The sequence below is a fragment of the Molothrus ater genome, chromosome 13 (assembly GCF_012460135.2).
Source record: "Molothrus ater isolate BHLD 08-10-18 breed brown headed cowbird chromosome 13, BPBGC_Mater_1.1, whole genome shotgun sequence".
NCBI classification, from domain to species: Eukaryota; Metazoa; Chordata; class Aves; order Passeriformes; family Icteridae; genus Molothrus; species Molothrus ater.
Window position 1 is genome coordinate 11,370,610 of NC_050490.2, and position 20,631 is coordinate 11,391,240.

The window sequence follows — 20,631 nt, forward strand, 5'->3', positions numbered from 1 at the left end:
TTTCACTAGGATTAATATGTTGAGTTGCCTGTTCTTGGACAAGATGTCAGAAGCAGCCTCTTAATAGGCTGGTAGTTGGGGGAGTGCAAATTGAGTGAGAGGGAAAAATTGCTTTTTAGTAGATTAGTTTTACTCTGTTCATTTATCCTGAATTGTCTCGCCCAGAGTCTGACAAATGCTGGTTCTGGGCAGAAGTGGGGACAGGCTTGGTGTTTTAGGGGACAGCTGGCTGTGGGTCATCCCAGCTGTGTTTGGGATGGTGTTCTCAGACTACCTTTTGGGGTGGGGTCTCTTTTCCTTTTATCCTTGAGTGCAAATGAATTGATCAGTGACTGGTGATCTTCCTGTAAGAAAGGGAATTAAACCACAGCGTTTTCCAGATGTTGTGGTGTTAAAGCTCCAAGCTCTCCCTGGTATCTTTTGTCACTGTGAGGCTTGTGCCTGTTTGTAGCAAATGAGTACAGCAGTGTTGGGGATGTTCTCAATGCATACAGACTGATATGATGTAAATAAAGTTAAATCTTATTAGTTGTTTTGTTGGGGTTTGGGTTTTTTTAGCAGCAAGGCATTAAAAATCAAGATTAGTTCTATTTAATATCTTAATTTTTAAATAGAGGAATGTTTTAAAGCTCAGTTTAATGATGTGGTCCTCTGCACTAGTCCTAAGAATTCTCATACCTTAGGAATGATCCCTATTTCTTTCCCATTTTTTTCTTGTCCTAGAGCTAATGGAAGTTAATATGTTGCAATATTTTAGGAAGTCAAAATTATGCAGACTGCAAATTACAGTAATAACTCTCGATGATACATTAACTGAAGTAATCAGAAATTAGGGTGAAAATTACTGACTTCTTTCCTTTGGGGGAAAAAGGTTTGGAGGGATAAGGAAGATGAATAGCATTCCTAACTTTTAAGGTTCTTTTACATTTTAAATATACTTGATTTTGGTATGCTTAGTTTACTCAGAGGCACACTGGCAGTACTACTTAACATGAAGCTGAGTTTTAAAATACATTGTTTATATATATAATTTTGTGGAAAAATAATAATTATTTTCAATCTGAAGGCAATATTAATGGCCCCATAACAGGTTTTCATGTGGCAGCAACTTTTTTCGTTCTTTTTTTTATAATTTGAATGCATTTTCTGTTTATTTTTTAATTAGTTTAACTATTAAACTGGAGCCTGTGATAAATAGCTCATTATCAATAACTTCCTAGGCTGCTGATGTAACAAGTGTGTTTAAGACATCCCTGTTCCCTCTAATGCCATCTGTTTTACACCCGCTCTGTCAAATAGTCCAAATCTGAGACATTTGAAAGGTGCTTTATTTGGTTAGAATCCTTCTGATTAATTATTTCCCAAAATATTACTGCTTGTGTAACTACAAATGAGCTACTTAAAGGTTTCTTTTAGCTTGAAGTGAAATTTTATATTCTTCTTTATCCATCTTGAAAATTACTGTATTTAAAGTAAACATCAATTTCTGTATAATGCAGGCTGAAGCAGTCCATTATTCATGGAGCTTTGGAAGACTCTAAGCCATATTTCCCAAGGCAGCAAAATCAGGCAGCATAAATCACTTACAGACAGATGTGTTGGGGGTGGGGAGGCTGCCTTTAAAAGAGAGCATTAGGCATTGGGTCAGGTCTTGGAAAATTGAATTTTAATTAGTTACTTGCACGTCTTACAAGTTAACAGGATAAATGGTCAGTGGCTGAGGCATTTCCCACAGAATATTGTACACATTTGGTAGTCAGTGTGCTGCTTCTGCCTGTGCTATCTGGAATATCCTCACAACTGGTTAGTCTGTATTTGCATTTATCTGATGTATTGGATGATAAAGGCCTTATGTTCTTCCTTCAAGTAATGAAATATAAATCACATATATTGGGATTCTTCAGTTAAACATAAATCAGCACGTGCATGGACAAAATTTAATGAGCTTTTGAACTAACTGCCATTGTCCTTTGTAATTGACACTTCTAATAGTAGATTCTAATTTCCCCATGTACTTGGGATATGTAATGCAAGATTTGTAGGAATACGTTCATGTAGCTTTTTCTAGGCAAACATGACAAAACTTCCAAGACTTCTAAAATTAATTCTTTGCAAGATCAGTGCCTGAAGGCTTAATTAATTTTAACATCTTATAATTGATTCTGCAAAGTAACAGATGTTAGTTGTATTTTACAATCTTCTTAAATCTACTGTTTAAGAAAACAGTATATACATGAAGTCTGCCCATTTTCAGGAGACATTACTAGAACTGAATAAAGCCTAAAATGGCATTTGCTCTTTGGCTGGTTTGTAGATTATACTATAGCTAGTCTGATTTATGAAGAAACCATTTGATGTTATTGATCTATTAGCTGAGATTAGTTATTTTGCTCTCTTACAGGAAGCATTTGATCAAGAAATTAAAAAGAATTAAGTTTTCTATCGTGTTGAAACCCCTAGTGAATTTTAGATCTTTGTTCATTTGCAACTTGCCTCTAGTGGTCTCATAAAAATAGTAAAATATTTTATGGGGGGGTTATGGCTTCCCATTGTCTGCTTAGAAATAAACATTGAACTTTGCTACATGTTCAAGTGGAAAGGCTTTGCCTCCATCTCCTTTCTTTTAGTGTTAAACAGTTTTCATGCTCAGTCAGATAGAGCACAAGTGATTCCTTGCTTCCCTTCCCAGCCTCAGGCTGCTGCCTCCCTCTCCTCTGCCTTCTGAACATCCATACCTTCCAATGCAGGTGAAAGATTGGAAAAAAACATTGAAATAAATTGAGAAGTGATTGTTTTGATTAATACTTCTGATATCTGTTCTCTTCATGATCCTGTAACACGTGGTCCTCTTTTAATAGGTTTCTGGAACCTAGTATCTGTGCACAGCTAAGGTTTTGATGGTGATCCTGCAAAACATTGTTCTACCTTTTTCAAATGTAACTAGCCAGAGAAGTTGGTTTTAAATAACTTTCTCTCCTTTTTAAAGTGTAAAATAGCAATATCAAATGTGTCTTTGCTGGATGACTGCTGGAGATTTGTCTTTTTCTTCTGCTAGCTTGAGGGAAGAAATTTTTATCTTTTGGTATATGTTCCTTTTACAAACTTAGATATTCATATCAAGCCTAAGTCTGAAGTGTTTTAGCAAACACTTCAATGTTTTGTTGATGGATGAGGGTGCTTTTGTTGGTGGTGGTGGTGGGGTTTTGGTGTTTTAATTTTTTTTTGTTTAATTGTTTTCTCATTTTACCAGTAGGATACAGCAGTGGATGGCCAGCATGTGTGAACATGCAGGGAGGCCTCCAGAGCTACACCTGAAACACTTCTCATCTTCACAGAAAGATAGCTAGAGTCTTCAGAGAGTGTAGTTAAAGCTATGTTGAATAGAAGACTTTCTTTTTTCTTAGAGGATTGCTGGGCAGTTTTTTTTCCCTGCATAGGATGCTTCATAGGAATTCAGCTGATCTGTTTTCCAGTACAACATGCAATTTCATCTGTTTATTTATAAAAGGACATTTACTATTACTAAATAAAAACTGTCAACAACAAATCAGCATTTTGAAAGACTTGTAGATTATCGAAGTAAATATGTTGAACAACTATTCCTAAATTCCATGTGTTTGGGACAGCAACCTTTCTCAACTGGTGATGAAGTTCTGGTAGTAATTTTTTAAAAAATTAAGTTAATTCAGATGTGTTGCTGTCAGGTCAAATTAAAATAATCAGTTTAAAGTAATTATAAATCTAAAATTTGGTTTGTGTTTCAGAAACCCTTGCAGAGTTTTGTATGGCACTAAATGCTTCCCACATGCAGTAATGGAAGCATTGATTTGACATGCAGGCTGTAACTGAAGTGAGCTCCAGTGCCTATGTGGTCACATTGCACAGAGATCTGTCCACATATTTACTGTTCTTCAGGATTGCTGCTTTCAAGTGATGTCAGGTTGAGCTGGTGTGTGGAAAGGAATTTTAATGTGTGGGCTAAGGCAAAATATATTGCATATATATTGCTGAGGACAGCTACTGACCATTTTATAAAACCACAAAAGGTGCTGTTCAGTGCCTTTATCAAGAATGCTCTACAGTTAAAAGGTTAAAGTAGTTTTAATTGGAGTAAAGATTTTTTTCCTTTTTTGGTTTTTTATTTCCTGTGTAGCTACAAGTGCATTGATTTCGTAATACCTAAAGATGGATGCAGGCCTGTTACAGATCTAAGTATGAAATTCCTAGGTTTCTGTGCTAAAATGACACTTAAATGTTGAAAAATTGGAATAATTTTCTTCAGTCTTGAGCTCCAAAAATTAGTATGGCATGATAAATGAAATAATTCTGTACTGTAAGAAAAACATGATTATTTGAAATACTTTCATCTTCTGTAGTTATTGGTCTCATTAAGCAGCTTAAGGAAATCAATATTTCATCTTGACTACAACAGTTTGTAAATCCAGAAGTCGGATTTGGAATGTTAACAGATTTTGGTTTAATTCTGTTTACTTTAAAGTAAATTTGTATTTGAGCAAGCGAATTTCTGACTCAGCTTTGATGTCAGCTTTGTTACACAGACAGGTAGATCTCAAGCCATTCACTGTAACATTTTATGATGTTACTGTTTATTGTAAAGGATTTTTTTACAGTTTCCTTGAAATTGTTCATAGTCTCATCTAAAGAAGTATAAGAATGTTAATAATTAGAATTGTCAGCTCAATCAGCACTTGGGGAAATGTGTGTTATCATGCAGTCTAAGGGCCTAATGAAATATATGGTATTTTTTTGCAAATCTGCTCAGCAGAAGATAAATGAGGCTGGTTTACTCATTATGTGTGTTTGCAATCCTTCTAGAAACTATAATCTAGTAATGGGATGTTTTAGTGGAACGTGCTGTTAGAGTGTATTCTTGCTCTCCTTGCAGCTCTGAAAGCAGACAGCTTTGTTCTTTGAACTGCTGGTTTTTTCCTGCAAGAACTCAGTGGGGTGCTCCAGCACTGTTTCATCTTTCACTTCCTGGGGATTCAGTAGTAAAGTACTGAGTTGCTTCTTGTGTCAAAAGCTGCTTATTGCATTCAGTGTCTTACCACAATTGTGCCCCTTGGGGAGAGGGAGTTTTGTTGTAGCATTATTTGTAATATGGCTGAGTTGTTCTCTCATCTGATCAGAAAGTTAGGCTCAATTTCCCCTCAACTGCTGTGAACTGAAAAGTAAAATTTTATAACAAAATTACACCTGAACACTTTGGTATTTAGAAACTGAATTCATGTTAATCTCCAGTGCATACTCAGGTAGAGCTTGTGTTTTTGAAACTCAGGGAGAAACTGGGACAAATGGTTCTACAGTCTGTTGGATACTGGTGGCTTTTAGAGATTCAGCTCAGGAAAAAAAATGGGGAAAGCGGAAAAAGAAAATGTTTAATTAACTTTGCTGTAAAATGATTGGATCTGAGAGCAGCTGAAACCATACCTTACAATATTCTTTTTTCCATACAAACAATTTCCCTTGCCTAGAAACAAGTAAGAATTGAGGGGGAAGTGCACAATTAGAGATGAGAAGAGGAGGCTCACCAGCAATCTGTGCTAACATGTGGTGTGTATTATGGAAAAAGTTGATGAAATCTCAACTAGAATGTGGTCCGTGTCTTGACTCACATTCCCTTCTCTTCTAGAAACAGTTTCTAATATAGAAAGGTCAAATTCTGCCCTCAGATGTCTCTCTGCAGTGCCCATGAGACAAGAGAAACATGCTTAAAATCTGAGGTGATAAATGTATAATACAAGTTATTCTTAAGCCGTAGTAGTTTCTTGTCCCTGCAGTTAGTCATACAAACTCAGTGATTAGTAAAACCTTTTAAGATTCCTCAAATGTAAAAGGCATACTATTGTAGCTGAGTTTAATCCTACCAAAAGCCACTTTTTCTTTACAAAACCCCTCCTTTTTTTTTAATTAGAAACTGAAAAGCTGGAGGCTGATGCTTAAAGTTTATCTGGCTACAGTGAACCAATGATAGTCACCCAATAGGTAACAGTGTGCTAATGGTATCATGTTTTGTTGTGTTCATCTAGATACTGGGAAAGGGAAATTATTTGCATAGATTTGAGGAGGAATGATGATTGATAGGGAAGCATTTTCCTTGATTTTTTTTATTTTAATATTATTTGGCAAATATAGCTTGTTCTTCTGTTAGTTTTGGTTGACCTTTAGCCTATTTACTTCAAGAATGAACTGGAAACACCTAGAGCCAATCATAGTTTCAAGGTGGATTTGTGAATTTGTTTTCTCATACATATTTTTTAAATCACATTTTAAAGATGTTTCTTTTAAAATGTCCCTCACAGGGCACAATAAAAATATTTGTATTACTGCTCAAAGAAAATTATAGAGGTGTCATTGTGTTTGTACAATCCCGTTGAAACAACAGGCACATGCTCACTTTGAGATTTCAGATTGTGTAGATTTACAAACGTTTGCCTCACACCTACATAATTCACCTGAATTATGGAGGAGCTTGCATGGTCTTCACTGATGCATAGTGAAGTACATGGAGCATTTAAACCAGGAGCTTTATATATTGTAAGGTCCTAATCTTTCTAAAGAGGCATCATTGATAAGAAATGATAGATTTCAGTGGAGACAGAGCCTTACTGGGAAGATTAACATCGGCTCTCTGCTTTCCTTAGTTCCTTGGGGTGTTAGTCCAAAGCCTGACAAGTCTCCATTCCAAAGCAGCCCAGGATTCCTAAGTGGTGATATCATCAGTGAGAGAAGATAAAGATCGACTGAGCTAATGTGCTGAGGCTAGTAACAATGTGGCAGAAGTTAAAATTTAAACAGCTTTCATTCTTCTTTGTTTGATTTTTCACACTGCAAACTAAATTATTCCCTTATCTGATTGAAAAACTTTAGCATGGTGGTGGTGTCTGCCTCATTTTTTTTCAACTTGAAAGAGCGTCAAATGCCTAAATCTTTCTACATCGAGAGAAACTAATTACAGATACCTTGAAGTTGATCTTTTATGTGTTCAGATCTTTATAGCTGAATTGAGCTGGAAGAGCATACTTTAAAGGCAGCAAAATTATTGTGTAAGGTGTAGTGGTTACCAGCAAGACATAGAAGTGAAAAGTAAATTGAGACTTGTCTTAAAACTCCTACTCCTTCTGAAAATTTCAGTCATGATGTTCTTATCTCTTTTTACCATTTAGCATCTATCATATGCTAATATCTGGTGATACAGGTAGGTATATACTTGATTTAGTGTTCTTCTAGGACAAGTCAGAGAAGGCACTCAAGGAAGAACCTTTGTAAATCTCATATTTCAGCACCTCTGTAATAATTCTTCCTGAACCATCATTTGGTCTACTTTTAAAAGCACAAACCACCAACCTCTGAAGGTCTTACTTACTTACCATTATCTCCCAGGCTTTTTTTAAGGCTTAATTTTTGAGTGATTTTTCTAAGACCTTTCAAGTAGCATATTGCTACATATTTGATATGTGTGATCTCAAGTAGTATGTGCAAATTTCAGTGGTCTGGACAATAACTAACTTTAAGATTTATGTATCATCATAATTAGTGGAATTCTTCCATTGATGACATGTGGTACTTTGGAATTAGTTCTGTTACCTCTTCCTCTAAAATTATTCAGAAAACACATTAGCAGTTACTTAGTAATCACGTTGTGCAAAAAGAGTATCCAAGAATCTTTATAGATTTTTTCCAACATTTGTTAATAAGAATTTTTAAATTAAATAGATTCAACATGGATGGACACAGCTTTCTGCTAGCTCACAATTTCAGCAATTAAAACACTCAGGTTGTGAGCCTAACAGATTTTATAAAAACTGACAGTTTTTTATTTTTAGTGTATTACTGGTGCCAGACACTTATATTTCATGTATTTTTGCCTTCAAATGTGAAACAGAAGAGCAAAAAGCTTCAATTTTTCTTTATGACAGTAAAAGTACAGGAACGTGTTAAGAAAAGAGTGAGTCTATCTGAAGTAAGATTTGGTAACTTTATTTCTCTGGTTCACATTACACTGTGCAAAGAAGCTGTTCACCTCCCATTCTAAATCATTTTCATTTTACCAGCTGGAGAAGATCAGAATAAAATGGACCCATCCCTTTTCTCAGTCCCTGGTGGTGATGATGATCCAGCATTTGTTTTTCATTCAAACCACATGTTGAATAAGTGAAAAAGAGGAAATACATGCTGGTCATAGGTCAGGTGCAACACAGAGTTTATACAGATTTATTTTCTTTGTAGCATCTGCAATCCTGCACTTAAAGCCATTGAATGTTGTTCTGCTTCCAGTTATTTTGAGGCAGGTTTTCTTATATAATGACATTTTGGTTTTGGATTACCCTGCTGGCCAGGCATCCAGCCTGCAGAGCTGGAGGAACAGCCTGATTCTGCAGCTGAATCTGCAACAGAACTCAAACTCCAGACCTCAAACTCTTGCATGATCTCATAGGGTGGAAGCTGACCCTCTTTGTTTCTGGCCTCAAATGAAGAAAGCTAAGCCAAAAAAATATTTAAAAATTGGAAAAATATTAGGGTGATAATGGGGAGTTGGGGTGAAGAACTTCTTGGGCATATAGGAGAGAATAAGGAGGAAGAAGCACAAATATACTGCAGTCTACAATGGGAATTTAATTTTTAAGCAGATATAGATTTTGAGCTGAAGGTTTCAGTTTTCTCATAGCATTACAAGTTACATGCTCATTTAATTTATACTCCATTAGAACTGCAAAGCTCATTGCTTATGATTGAAGGAGCATCAGGAAAAGTGATTGTATAAATTGATATCAGCTTTATTTGTTGTCTTTATTATTCACACACTTCTAGTCGTGTTTTAATAGCTTTGACTAAATTATGAATGATGTGCAGTTGGTTAGGAATTTGAAGGCAATAATTTCACATTCTCTTAAATGTGCCAGCCAGCCAAAACTCAGTATGCATTTACAGCAGCTATTTTGCAGATTTATAGCTAATATTTTTTCTATATTTTCTCTTATCACTACAATTTAATCTGACTTTTCTTCAACTTGTCAGTATTATAATTTATAATAGAATGAGAATTAATAGCTTACAATGGGATGAATTCATTTTTACAAGAATCAAGTTGGACAAAAAGTGAGTCCCAAATGGGCATGAGGGGGTGGGGAAGGAAAAAAAAAGCATTCTTCACAATAATAATAATAATGAAGCACCTGAGGAGGTTGCCAGCAGAGGCTGTGCAGTCTCTACTGTGAAAAGTGTTTAAACCTTGAGAAGAAGGTCCTGGGCAACTTGATCTAATTGTGAAGTTTGCCCTGCTTTGGCCTGGATGTTGGACTGGATGACCATTGCAGGCCTCGTGCAATCTAAATTTTTCTAAATTTAAACCACCAGAATTAAATCTGAGCTGTACAAAGGCTTGGACATACTAGAAGGGAAAAAATTCCTCATGTCCTTTCTGTTCTTCAGAGCTATAAACATGCCTTTTAAAATACTGAGGGAATGCAATGGGAACTGTGTGACTAAATATCAAATGTCACACCAGAGACTTAAGAACCCAGTTTATGGACAAGTATCTTAACAGATACTTTATATGAACAGTGAGGAATTCTTGAATCCTCCTTTTGTAATTAAAATGACTTCACCTTTTTTTAACTTGATGGTCATGATTTTAGTCTCATGTAATATGGCAGTTGGTGATCTTTTTTTGTTGTTTTGCCTTTTTTCCCTCCCAATTTCTATTAGGAATAGGAGGCCTTCAAGATTTTGTGCTGAAGTCTGCAACACTGTCAACATCACCTGCTTGTCCACCATTTACACCTCTCAACTTTGAAGCTACCCCGATTGTGCGAGTAGCAGTTGAACCCAAACATCCAAGTAAGCTTCAAGAGGGATGGGGATGGTAACAGTAGCTTGGTGTGGCTGCAGTGCAGCTTCCAGCCCTCAGTGATTTGGCTAGTTTATGAGCTAGCCACTGAACCAGAGACTTGCCCAATATAAAATAAACCCTCAGGTTGCCTGGAGGGCAGCGTGGGTTGTTCCAGCTGCCTCGCTCCTCTCTCGGTAGGTGAGGACACACAGGAGAAGTTGTTTTGCCCTTTTGTGACAGATGTGTTCACAAGTCAGTCACTGCATGGGCTAACAGTTCAGTGTTCTTTTTCTGTGAGGGTGAGCAGATCTGTGGGTTCTGTCTGCTGCCCTTCTTTCATGGGTGTCAGTAAGCTTGTAATACTGCTTCTTGATGCCCCCTTCTCACTTCCTCCAAACAGAGTGGATACCTCTGGCTTTATTTGAATTTCAGCCCAATTTCCATTTGTTGTTGTAGCATTGGTAGAACCAAAATAACTGGCTTTATGTTCAGTTGCAAAATACTCTGACACTGAGATTACATGTTTTTTTAGAGAGCCATTGGACAGCTTGGCAGCTCTTTGTTTCATGCGTTTGAGTAACAGATAATCATACATTGTACATCCTACATTTGTTAAAGCAGTTTTTGAAAGTATTGGAAATTACTGGTTCTGCAGATTGTAGTAGTTCAAACTATTAAAGGAATGTAATTCTAGAACTACTGACCAGCTTGGGGGTAATTTTTGTTCCTTAAGAAATGAAGCTGGATCATTCTTGCACCATTACTTAGTTTCTCCTCCTCAGTAGCTTCCGAGTTTATGATCTGAACTAAATTTTTTAGGGGGACAAAAGCCTGAAAGGTGGTTATAGGTGCAGAAGTTTCCTGAAAATTCACTGTTGCTTGCAATAACAGGAAGACAAGCAAAATGTGGCCATTGCAGTTGCCCAGAGAGCTGTGTGTAGTCTTGAGGTGGCCTTCGCACATTGTCACATGTGTGCATTGCACTGCCACATCAGACCTGCTGCAAAACTACATCTGCTTATGTTGAAAAATGACTCATATAAATTATTTCTCAATGTACATTTTACAAAATTACTGCATGTCTTCACACTCATGTCAGAATCTTCCTTTATGATTGCCATAAGCTCCAAAAGAAAAAAAGTACTCATCATTCCATGAGCTTAGAGACAAAGTTGAAAGTCTGTGTTCAACTCTGTTGGCCATGTGAAATAGCACTGCAGTTTTTCCACTTTTCATTTATTTTGTTGTTTGTTTTTCAAGGATATTTTTTGTTACACCCTTACAAGCTGAGCAATAAACAATATCATATTTCTTTTAATAGTCTCAAGTGAATGACAACTTTAATGTCACTCTTCCTTCTGAATATGAATATACATTCCTGGAAACCCCTGGGGTATTCTCTACTGCCTGTGTAAAATAAAAAAAGAATTGCTAATTAATTTCTTTAAATTGTGTTCATTATGAAGGGCTGCTGACATGGGCTGTTTATGCATAGCTTTGATGTAATCTAGCCAAATTTGACTCAGCTGTGCTTGTTCATTCTCCATTAACTTTAAGACAGCTCATTTTAAACACCTTCATTTTAGGGACAGCTGTGATTTGTTTCACTGAAAAGCTCTCACATTCCTGATTTTTCCTCTTTTCAGATTTTAATTACTTTAAAGCTTTCTAGTGGCTTACAGCTACTTCAAAATCCTTCCTATGCTTTATTTGCAGTTATGCCTTCTAAGTAATCCATATGGAATACTTTTATTTTAGTAAAGTTAATATTATTATTTATTTATTTGGAGCATTTTAAGCATTAGCAATTTAGAAGTTGCTACATTTAGTTATAAAAGATGGCAAGGAAATGAAGTTATTTACTGAAAGATGACTTTAAAAAGTTGTCATAGATAAGAAAGGTTATAATTTGATAATTTGTGAAAATGAGGAGTGAAGTCTTGAATTTTTTTAATCAGTTCATTTCAATAAAATTCAGGGGTTTTATTGAGTGTGAGCTATGCATGAGCTGTATCTGAAGTTAACTGTGTATAGGAAGCAACATAACACAGTCATAGTCAATAGGTGACCTGTTCCACTGAACCTGCTGTAAAGCTGTGTAAACAAAAAATGTGCAATCCATTGAAGTGTGGTGTTATATGGTTATATTTGTGTGATGTGAATTTTGTCATCAGTACATAAATTGTTGGTGACAAATGCTGAGTGCAGCTTATGTTTTCAGTTGGTGCTCTCAAACCTCACTGCTCTGTGTGACTCATAAGCAGAAAATTGCCCACTGAAAGTTTTTGTGTATTCCTAAAATACCCATTTGTGTTCAGGCTTCCATAAAAATGAGTGTTACTATTTCTCAGTTTAAGTCTGTCCTATTTTGAGTATTTCTTTCCCAGTATTCCTTTGTTAATAATACCCTGTTTTGCCAGGTGATATGCCTCAGCTGGTCAGAGGGATGAAACTTTTAAACCAGGCTGATCCATGTGTGCAAGTTTTAATCCAGGAGACAGGAGAACATGTGCTGGTGACAGCAGGAGAAGTTCATCTTCAGCGCTGCTTGGATGACCTGAAAGAAAGGTTAGAGGGGCAAGGAGGAAGAAATATTTTTATTTCAGTAGGTGTCTGTTGTATTTCTCTGTCAGATGGATATCTTTGATTTATATTCTGGTAAAATAGAGCTTTACCCACAAACAGTTTTTACCATTGAGTCATAAATGTACCTTTTTGTAGCTATAAAATTTATCTGTAGTTTGGCAGAAGCCACTAGTTCATTACTTCTATACATCTAACACAGACTTGGGGCACTTTCTAGAAATTACAAATTGCAGTACTTTGAAGAGTCTAATTAAGAATGTAATGTGGCATTTGTACAAAATAAAACTGAGGGGACTCATGTCTGATAAATGAACTCTAAAAAATCATAAAGCACCAAGACTGAAATTGTATGTGCACACTCTATCCTGTGCCTTTTCTCACTGATTTTTTTTCAAAGGTTAATCTGTTCTCATTCATGAGTAGTATTGTTTTTGCAAGCACACATGCATATATTTAGTATCCTCTAATGTTTCTTCAAATGGCAGAAGAACAGATGTCTGTAACAACCCCTTCCTGTAACTTCATTTACTAAAATTTTTGATACTTCTGCCACATACATTTACTGGCATTTTCTTCCTAAACCAAAGAGCAAACCTGATGAGTGGTTGAATGTTTGTCTTACTGTACCCATACTCATTTTAGTTAATACCAGAGAACTGTAGTTTCTTATGAAAATGAGACCACTTGTAAAACTGGATGTATGTTTTAATGGTTATTCTCATTACAATTTAGTGCAATGTATTTTTGGTGCTTCTAAAAATTTATTCTTATTTATTGATATATTTTGCTCAAATGTAATGTGTTTGAGCAAAACTGGTTGTGCCTGTCTTCAGCTGCAGTTTGGATAGCAGGATTTTATTATTGGCAATGGTCCAAAAAAAGGAAGTTAAAATAATACTCCATGACAGGGTAATAGGATTATAGTGAGCAGCTAGTAGGACTTACTTACATACGTTTATGTACATTTATGTACATCTTCATCCCTAAACTTCTGTTTCAAGTACATGATTTTGGAGGCTTTTATGAGTTATCTAATTTGTCTTTTGTTAAGAAAATGCTAGTCTGTCAAAAATGACCATTTTGTACCCCTGTGCCTGTGGCACTGTGAGCAGAAACAAGAAACACCTGGCGGCACCGACGAGCTGGGCTCCCACCATTGTCCTGCCTGACTGTGGTTCATGATTTCTCAGTTGGGTACCAGCTCCCAAAAGGAGTTGGGAGCAGGTGTGTTCACTACAAAGCTCATGCTCCTTCTAAATCTCTCAGGATTTGGCATATTTTAGTTGCCATCCCTCACCCACCAGCTCGTGGTGATGCCTTGAGAGGCTACCTAGAACAGAGGCTAGACAGAGTAAAGAAATGAAGTAGGTATTTATTAAAAAAGCCTTCAGAGGACACACCTTGGACAGTACAAGAGCCTGCCCTGGACTACACCCAAGATGGACTCTGAGTCATGAGTTTTCACACTTCTGTAAGTTTTGGTCCATTTCCATATTGGGGTTAATTATCCAATTGCAGCTTCAGGTTATGAAGTCCCATCCTCCCAGATTGCTCTCCTCAATTCACTGTTGTTTACACTTTTTGGGCCTGAAGCTGCAGTGGTGTCCTTGGTTCTGGGGCTGGAAAAGGATTGTTTTGTCTAACTAAAACGTGAAGAGAACTTGCTCACACTTTACATGAAATTCAGAGTTATATACTAATGCAGTACAGAATCTGGAAAATATGAAAGCTAAAACTTAAGGCATCAGTGGGACAAGACTTGTCCCTTCCTTCTCTCCCCATTTTGTAAAAGAAAAACTCCAGAATGGGATTCTTGTCTTGCTCCATTCCTCATGGATTCTGTGTTAATTCTGACAGTGGTAAACTGGCACTACTTAACTATTAAAGTGTGAAGAAAGAAGTTGTGCTCTGAAATGTTAGTTTTAATTAGCTCTCTTTGTTTCTGTATAAGTGTTTAACTTCTTCTAAATGCACATAATTTGGAAAAGTAAATGGTGAACTAGGGGGCAAGACAGCATATAATAACCTTAAAATGTGACCCAGAAGTTTTTCCTCCAAAATATTGGCAAAGGTTATTCCAAATGCTTGAGTCACACTTGGAGCAAGGGGTCAGGATACTGATGTTGGCATCTACCACAATTGCATCAACTGGGTTTTGCAGATTTGATGCTTTTGGACTCGTTACAGCATTTGGGGAGGTTCTGCTGAATTCAAACTACATTGCATTGTCAAGATTTTATTCAGACTTTTTCGAAGGCACATATTTAATTTTAGCTTTCCCACTGTGTATTTAGAAAATTATGTTCAAGTGACACTTATTGTCAGAGACGTGGAGAGACATGGAAACAACTAAAAGATTAGTCATCTGTGTTCATCTAAATGATTAAATATGGATGTTCTGCTTGATTTCACCAAATTTATATTTTTTTGTTCCCAATTAGTTCTTTTTGAATGGAGTAAGAAATTAGACCTTGTAACTTTCAACGTTTTATTTTCTGCATTGTACAATAGAAATTTTTAGAAATTTCTTTCCCAGGAGCATTGCAAATACTAAGCATGAGGGGATTAAGTTACCCTTTTCAGAATGAGAAACAAAGAGAATTAAGGTAATGGTGACATATGGGTGGGTTTGTGTTTGGTTTTTTGGTATAATGCAAATTCTGGAAAGAACTGCAGAAGGGATAAATCTCCTCATTCTGACTCCCTTGGAAATAAATCTTACAATTGTATTTGCTTTTCTTCTGCAACTTTTTTTATCACTGCCAAAATTTACTGGAACATAGGAAATTTTGGTTAGTCCTTCTGTTGTCATTTAATGAACCTGCTCAGAGCTCATGGATGGTTAAGGAGGATACAAAGCTCTGATCCTTGAGTCTGTCAGATAATAAATAATTCCTCCTTTTTCCTTGCTGTCATTCACAACATTTGACATTACCTGAAATCACCTGACTCTAAAGCATCACTTTATAGCATTAAGCTTTTATAATTGTGATTATCAGACAAAGCTGTCTTAAGCTTTCCCAGTGCTGCATCTTCTCTGGGCATCTCCCTGTGTGAGCAGTTGTGCTGGCTCACACCAAGTGTCCATCTCTGTCTGAGCAGTGTGGCCAACAGCAGGGATAGGAGGAGTAAAACTGGAGTAACTCTGGTGCTTTCCCAGGCCTCTGTCATTTTCAGTCCAGGGCCCTTTGTGGTTTGGTTGTCAGTTAATCCTGGTCAGCCTTTCCCATACCCCATGTGGTTTTGTAGGTCTCTGTTGCACCCTTGGAACATCTGAAGGCTTCTTGTCCTTGAGCTCCTTTGATCATCTTTATTCTCAGTTTTTTTCTAGTTCTGTTTCGTTTGAGGGCAGAGAACTGCACATACTTTCCAAGATGTGGGTGAACCAGTGATTTATGCAGAGGCAGAGCAATGCTTTTGCTTTTATTTTCTTGAGTTCCTTTCCAAATATTTCTGAAGACATAAAAGGCAGTGCTTCTTTTTTGAAGTACATAAAATTTGAGTTTGAAATGCATTACCTAGTAATCTATGTTGCAATCAGATTTCTTCATGAACATCTGTTCCATGTTAAGGCCGTTGCCCTACCTCCCACCCCCAAGTTTAAAGCTATTTTCAAGATTTTAAACTAATTCTTAAACTTTATTTTGCAGGTTTGCAAAGGTGCAGATCAGTGTGTCTGCTCCTATTATACCCTTCCGGGAGACCATCACAAGACCTCCCAAAGTCGACATGGTGAACGAAGAAATAGGAAAGCAGCAGAAAGTTGCTGTCATACACCAAACAAAAGAGGACCAAAATAAAATTCCTGAAGGAATTCAGGTTGATTCAGATGGGCTTGTTACAATTAATACTCCAAATAAACAAGCAACTCTCAGTGTGAGAGCAATGCCACTCCCTGAGGAGGTAACTCGACTTCTTGAAGAAAACAGTGACTTAATTCGAACTATGGAACAACTCAACACTTCTCTGAATGAAGAGAAAAAAACACATGAGATAAATCAGAAGACTCTTGATAGAATCAAAGAATTCAAACAAAAGTTGGAGAAAAATCTTCAGGGAAGAAAGTGGAGAAATGCTGTTGATCAGATCTGGTCATTTGGACCACGGAAGTGTGGGCCTAATATTTTGTTACATAATTTTGGGGGCTATAAAAGATCTGTGTGGCAGTGCCTTGGGAACTCTGTGAAAGAAGTAGGTAAATACAGAGACTTTGACAACAGCATAGTGAGTGGATTTCAGCTGGCTACACTTTCAGGTCCCATGTGTGAAGAGCCTCTCATGGGTGTTTGTTTTTCAGTGGAAAAATGGGAAATAAGTAAAGCTGGAGATAGTCTGTCAGATAGTAGGCAGGATTCAGGGGAACTTGATACTGCAGAACACCAGCAAAATGAAGATAATACTCCAGCAAACAGTTGCACTGCTGAAGGTCCCAGTGCAAATGAACGCCAGGACAGCAACCAAAGTGGCACAGACTCACCTGAGAAAGTGAGTAAGCAAAAAGGAGAATTGCCACTTGCAGATTGTTATGGCCCTTTCTCTGGACAGCTGATTGCCACCATGAAGGAAGCCTGTCGTTACGCTCTGCAGGCAAAGCCACAGAGACTCATGGCAGCAATGTACACTTGTGAAATCATGGCTACTGCAGAAGTTTTAGGTAAGACTGGGAAAATAAACCTTTGCCAAGAATTTGCCTTCTGATTTCTAAAGTGAGGTTTTATAAATGAGACTGAATCAGAAGGTATAGCTTCATTAAAGGTTTTGTCAGGAGTCTTTTATAGTTCTCCAGTAGATTCTCCAATGACTTTCTAATGCCTGTAATATTTACACTATTCTGACTGAGAATTCAGCATTCTTCTTGCTTGTCTGAGCCATAGGCATTAAGAACAATGCTACACCTTTGTGAAATGCAAGATACAAAATGTTGCCTTTCTATGGAGTTTCTGTAAGACCAGCTTCAGTAACCATGAATATCAACACTGTGCCTCATAATTAGGTGTAAGTCCCATGAAGAGAAGGGAAACCTCTTCTGTTTGTCAAGGGAGTGCAAGATGTTAGCAAATGCCATATCAAGATATTTTAATACAATAATACAAAAATAAATTCAGGGAAATATTAAATGCTTGTTGCAGTCCAGTTGGTAAATTTGTATTTTTAAGTAGCATCTGTATCCTTCTGGTATGCAAGTTTCACCATGCATGCCAAATGGTCTCACTGATATTACCTTACCACTTGCACCTACTTAAACTTGTTTTTATGACCTACTTATGACACCACTTAACTGTATTTGTTCTTGGAGTGTTCCATGGGAGTTGCTTGCATGCTGAATCTGATCCAAAGCACCAAGGTTTTCTTTAAAATGAACTTCCAATGCATTTAAGCTATCAGCAGTTTTACTTTTATTATACTAATTGTGGCACAAGTTGCAGCATATCCCACATACAATAATTAAATATTTGGTTACTTGTAAAATAATCTCAGCTGTTGTGCACAGAATCATACTGACAGCAGTCCAAAGACCAAATATTATAGTTGCTGTGATGAAAATAAATGCCTTTGAGAGAGCAACTGTTTTGTGCAGGTGGATGATCCTGCTCTTTGCTGGAGGCCTCTGTAGTAGGGCTGGTAAAGGGTGTGCTGCCATGGGCTTATGGGCACATTACCCTAAACATCCCCTACTATGGCAGGGAACTTTGGCATTTCAAACTCTTTTCTAATGTGTAAGAATTACTAATAGCTGTCAAAACTGGACTGTGTATTGGTCCATGTTGCTGTTCCAGAAGCACTTTGGCACATTGCTTCTGAGTCTCTGTATCAAGCTATTATAAGCAAGGTACCAATTTTTAAACCTCAGAAACACTGTATAAATTGCCATTTTCCAAACTACTCAGTACCCAGGCATGATTGTTTACACTGAAGTAATAAAAATGCATTGGCTCATCTATTGTGCCATAAACCCAAATGGAAGCATGGCTTTTTAATGCATATATATATATATATATTTAATGAGTGCAATTTAGGACTCAGACATGCAAACGAATTAGTACAGTCTAATGAACGTGAATTGTGTTGTAATAGCCATGGACATGCACTTAGTTCATTACAAATTCATGGGTTTAATATTTATTGTGGAAACTTCAGCTAATAAATTGCATCCTCATTAGGAGGAGTGAAAAGCAGCCCTTCAGTGCAGTCAGGCTTGGCAGTTGACATGTGTCAGCCACTGGCTTTTGTGTCTTTATTCTTTCCTTTGGCATTCCATACATTGATACCCTGGGAAGTTTAATATATCTCCATATTGACCTGCTTCTTTCTAAGATGGTCACTTCTGCAAAAGTGAAGTCTTCTGTGTTCTCAGAATATAAAACTTTTTCCATCAGTCAATAACTCAAACTGAACCTGAGGAGAGGAGCAGGGAGAGAAGGACACAGTGTTTTTAAGTGTTTTTCTTCTGTGCTTACTATCTTGATCAACACAAAGGTATTTGTTAGTTTTTGTCTGTAAAATACTTTCAAAAACATGATACCTACTATGAAGTCAAACATGGGCATTTTCACAGCTATTTTCATGACATACACACAGTATTTCAATAGATTGAATATTAACTTGGGAAAGAAAATTTAAATTATCCATGACTAACTTAAGACTGAATTTATTAACAAACCTGAGTTGAACTCATTAAACATAATAAACATGTAGTATTTCAGATAAACTATTTTTTTGTGGTTGGAATAGCTCTGCACTATCTGGGACAAGTACCATGTAGGGATATGGTGATCCAAGCAAATTTCTACCAGTAGCTTAGATACAATTCCTGAAACACAATAATACTTCTCAGTAATGATTCTCAAATATTTGGTTATAAGAAAAAAAGCAAGTTAGGCACATAATCTGGCAAAGTGCTTTTATAAAACTGTCATATGATTGTATGAAATGGACATAGATGGATTCATCCAGCAGTAACAATGTATTAGATGTTACTCAGATGGTTTTGCACATTGTATATCAGAATATGTTGTTTGAATTTAGTGTGTCCATTTAATTGACTTACAAAAAAGTTTTAGCCAAAAAAAAGTTATGCATTTTACTTCAAGCTGACCCTTCCTGAACAAGCATTGATGTATTTCTGTTGATGGTGTATTCAGGATGTGAATCTGTTGGTGGGCTGATGAGAGTTGTGTCTCTGCAGGTCGTGTGTATGCTGTGCTGTCCAAAAGGGAAGGCAGAGTGCTGCAGGAGGAGATGAAGGAGGGCACGGATGTGTTTATTATTAAGGCAGTCCTGCCAGTAGCAGAAAGCTTTGGCTTTGCTGATGAAATCAGGAAGAGAACCAGTGGCCTGGCCAGTCCACAGCTGGTGTTCAGCCACTGGGAGGTAAAAATATCTATTCATTCCATCTGTTTTGGTGATCTATTTCCTGTAGATGTGGCAGACTGGAATAATAAGCAGAAAAGGTTAAGTTTTGGTCAAGGCATTCGATTAATTGCTTTTTGAAATGAGGAAAAAAGCCTTATATGATTTCTTTTTGTAGATATGCTGTTCAGAAATGTATTTATATTTTGTTTAGATGGTATTTTTATTTCAATAGCAAGTAAGTCTTTCATAAATGAAACTGTTTCTTTATAGATGTGTTTTCCTGTATTTATGTGCCCTTTTTCATGAGTTCTCTGGTAAACTTGTTTGGGGAATGGGAAAAAAACCAAAACCACAAAACAGCCCCAACCTACCACGAACAGAAAATAAATGTACCAGCACATCTAATGCACATGAAAGTTAACCTGTTAAGGTCTAGCTGGCACCTTCCATATTCCAAGCCAACATAAATTTTCACGCTTAAAAGACAAATAGAATAGATTTCATTCTTTCAAAATTAAATATGTTGATTGTAGTAGTGGTGCCCTCAAAATCATTCCTTTTGGTCATCCCTGTCACTTAAAGAAATGAAGAGTTGAATGTGAAGGTGTAAATCAAATGGGAAAACTGGTGAGGAGTGTCATCAGCTGAAAGTGCAGTGTAGTTTATTTCTATGATGTGGAGAGTAGATATTCAGGAGGAAAAATAAAAGGCTGTAAATCAGAGCTCCTGGTTCAAGACAAACATACCTGCATTGTCAGGCTCCTCAGAAGACTCTACTGAAAAAGCTAAAAATGGCTTCAAGGGCAAAAGTCAGTGGGTATAAACTTTTCACCTTAAAT

The 20,631-nt window shown here is 36.8% G+C and overlaps 1 protein-coding gene across 1 annotated transcript in view; it reads left to right on the plus strand.

Annotated features, from left to right (window-relative positions):
• EFL1 (elongation factor like GTPase 1) overlaps positions 1–20,631 on the plus strand; it is a 63,364-nt gene that overhangs the window by 32,855 nt on the left and 9,878 nt on the right. The window contains exons 16-19 of the mRNA XM_036389612.2: positions 9,730–9,861; positions 12,274–12,421; positions 16,090–17,093; positions 19,626–19,810. Coding sequence (XP_036245505.1) covers positions 9,730–9,861; positions 12,274–12,421; positions 16,090–17,093; positions 19,626–19,810 — 1,469 coding nt within the window. The remainder of the gene's footprint in view (positions 1–9,729; positions 9,862–12,273; positions 12,422–16,089; positions 17,094–19,625; positions 19,811–20,631) is intronic.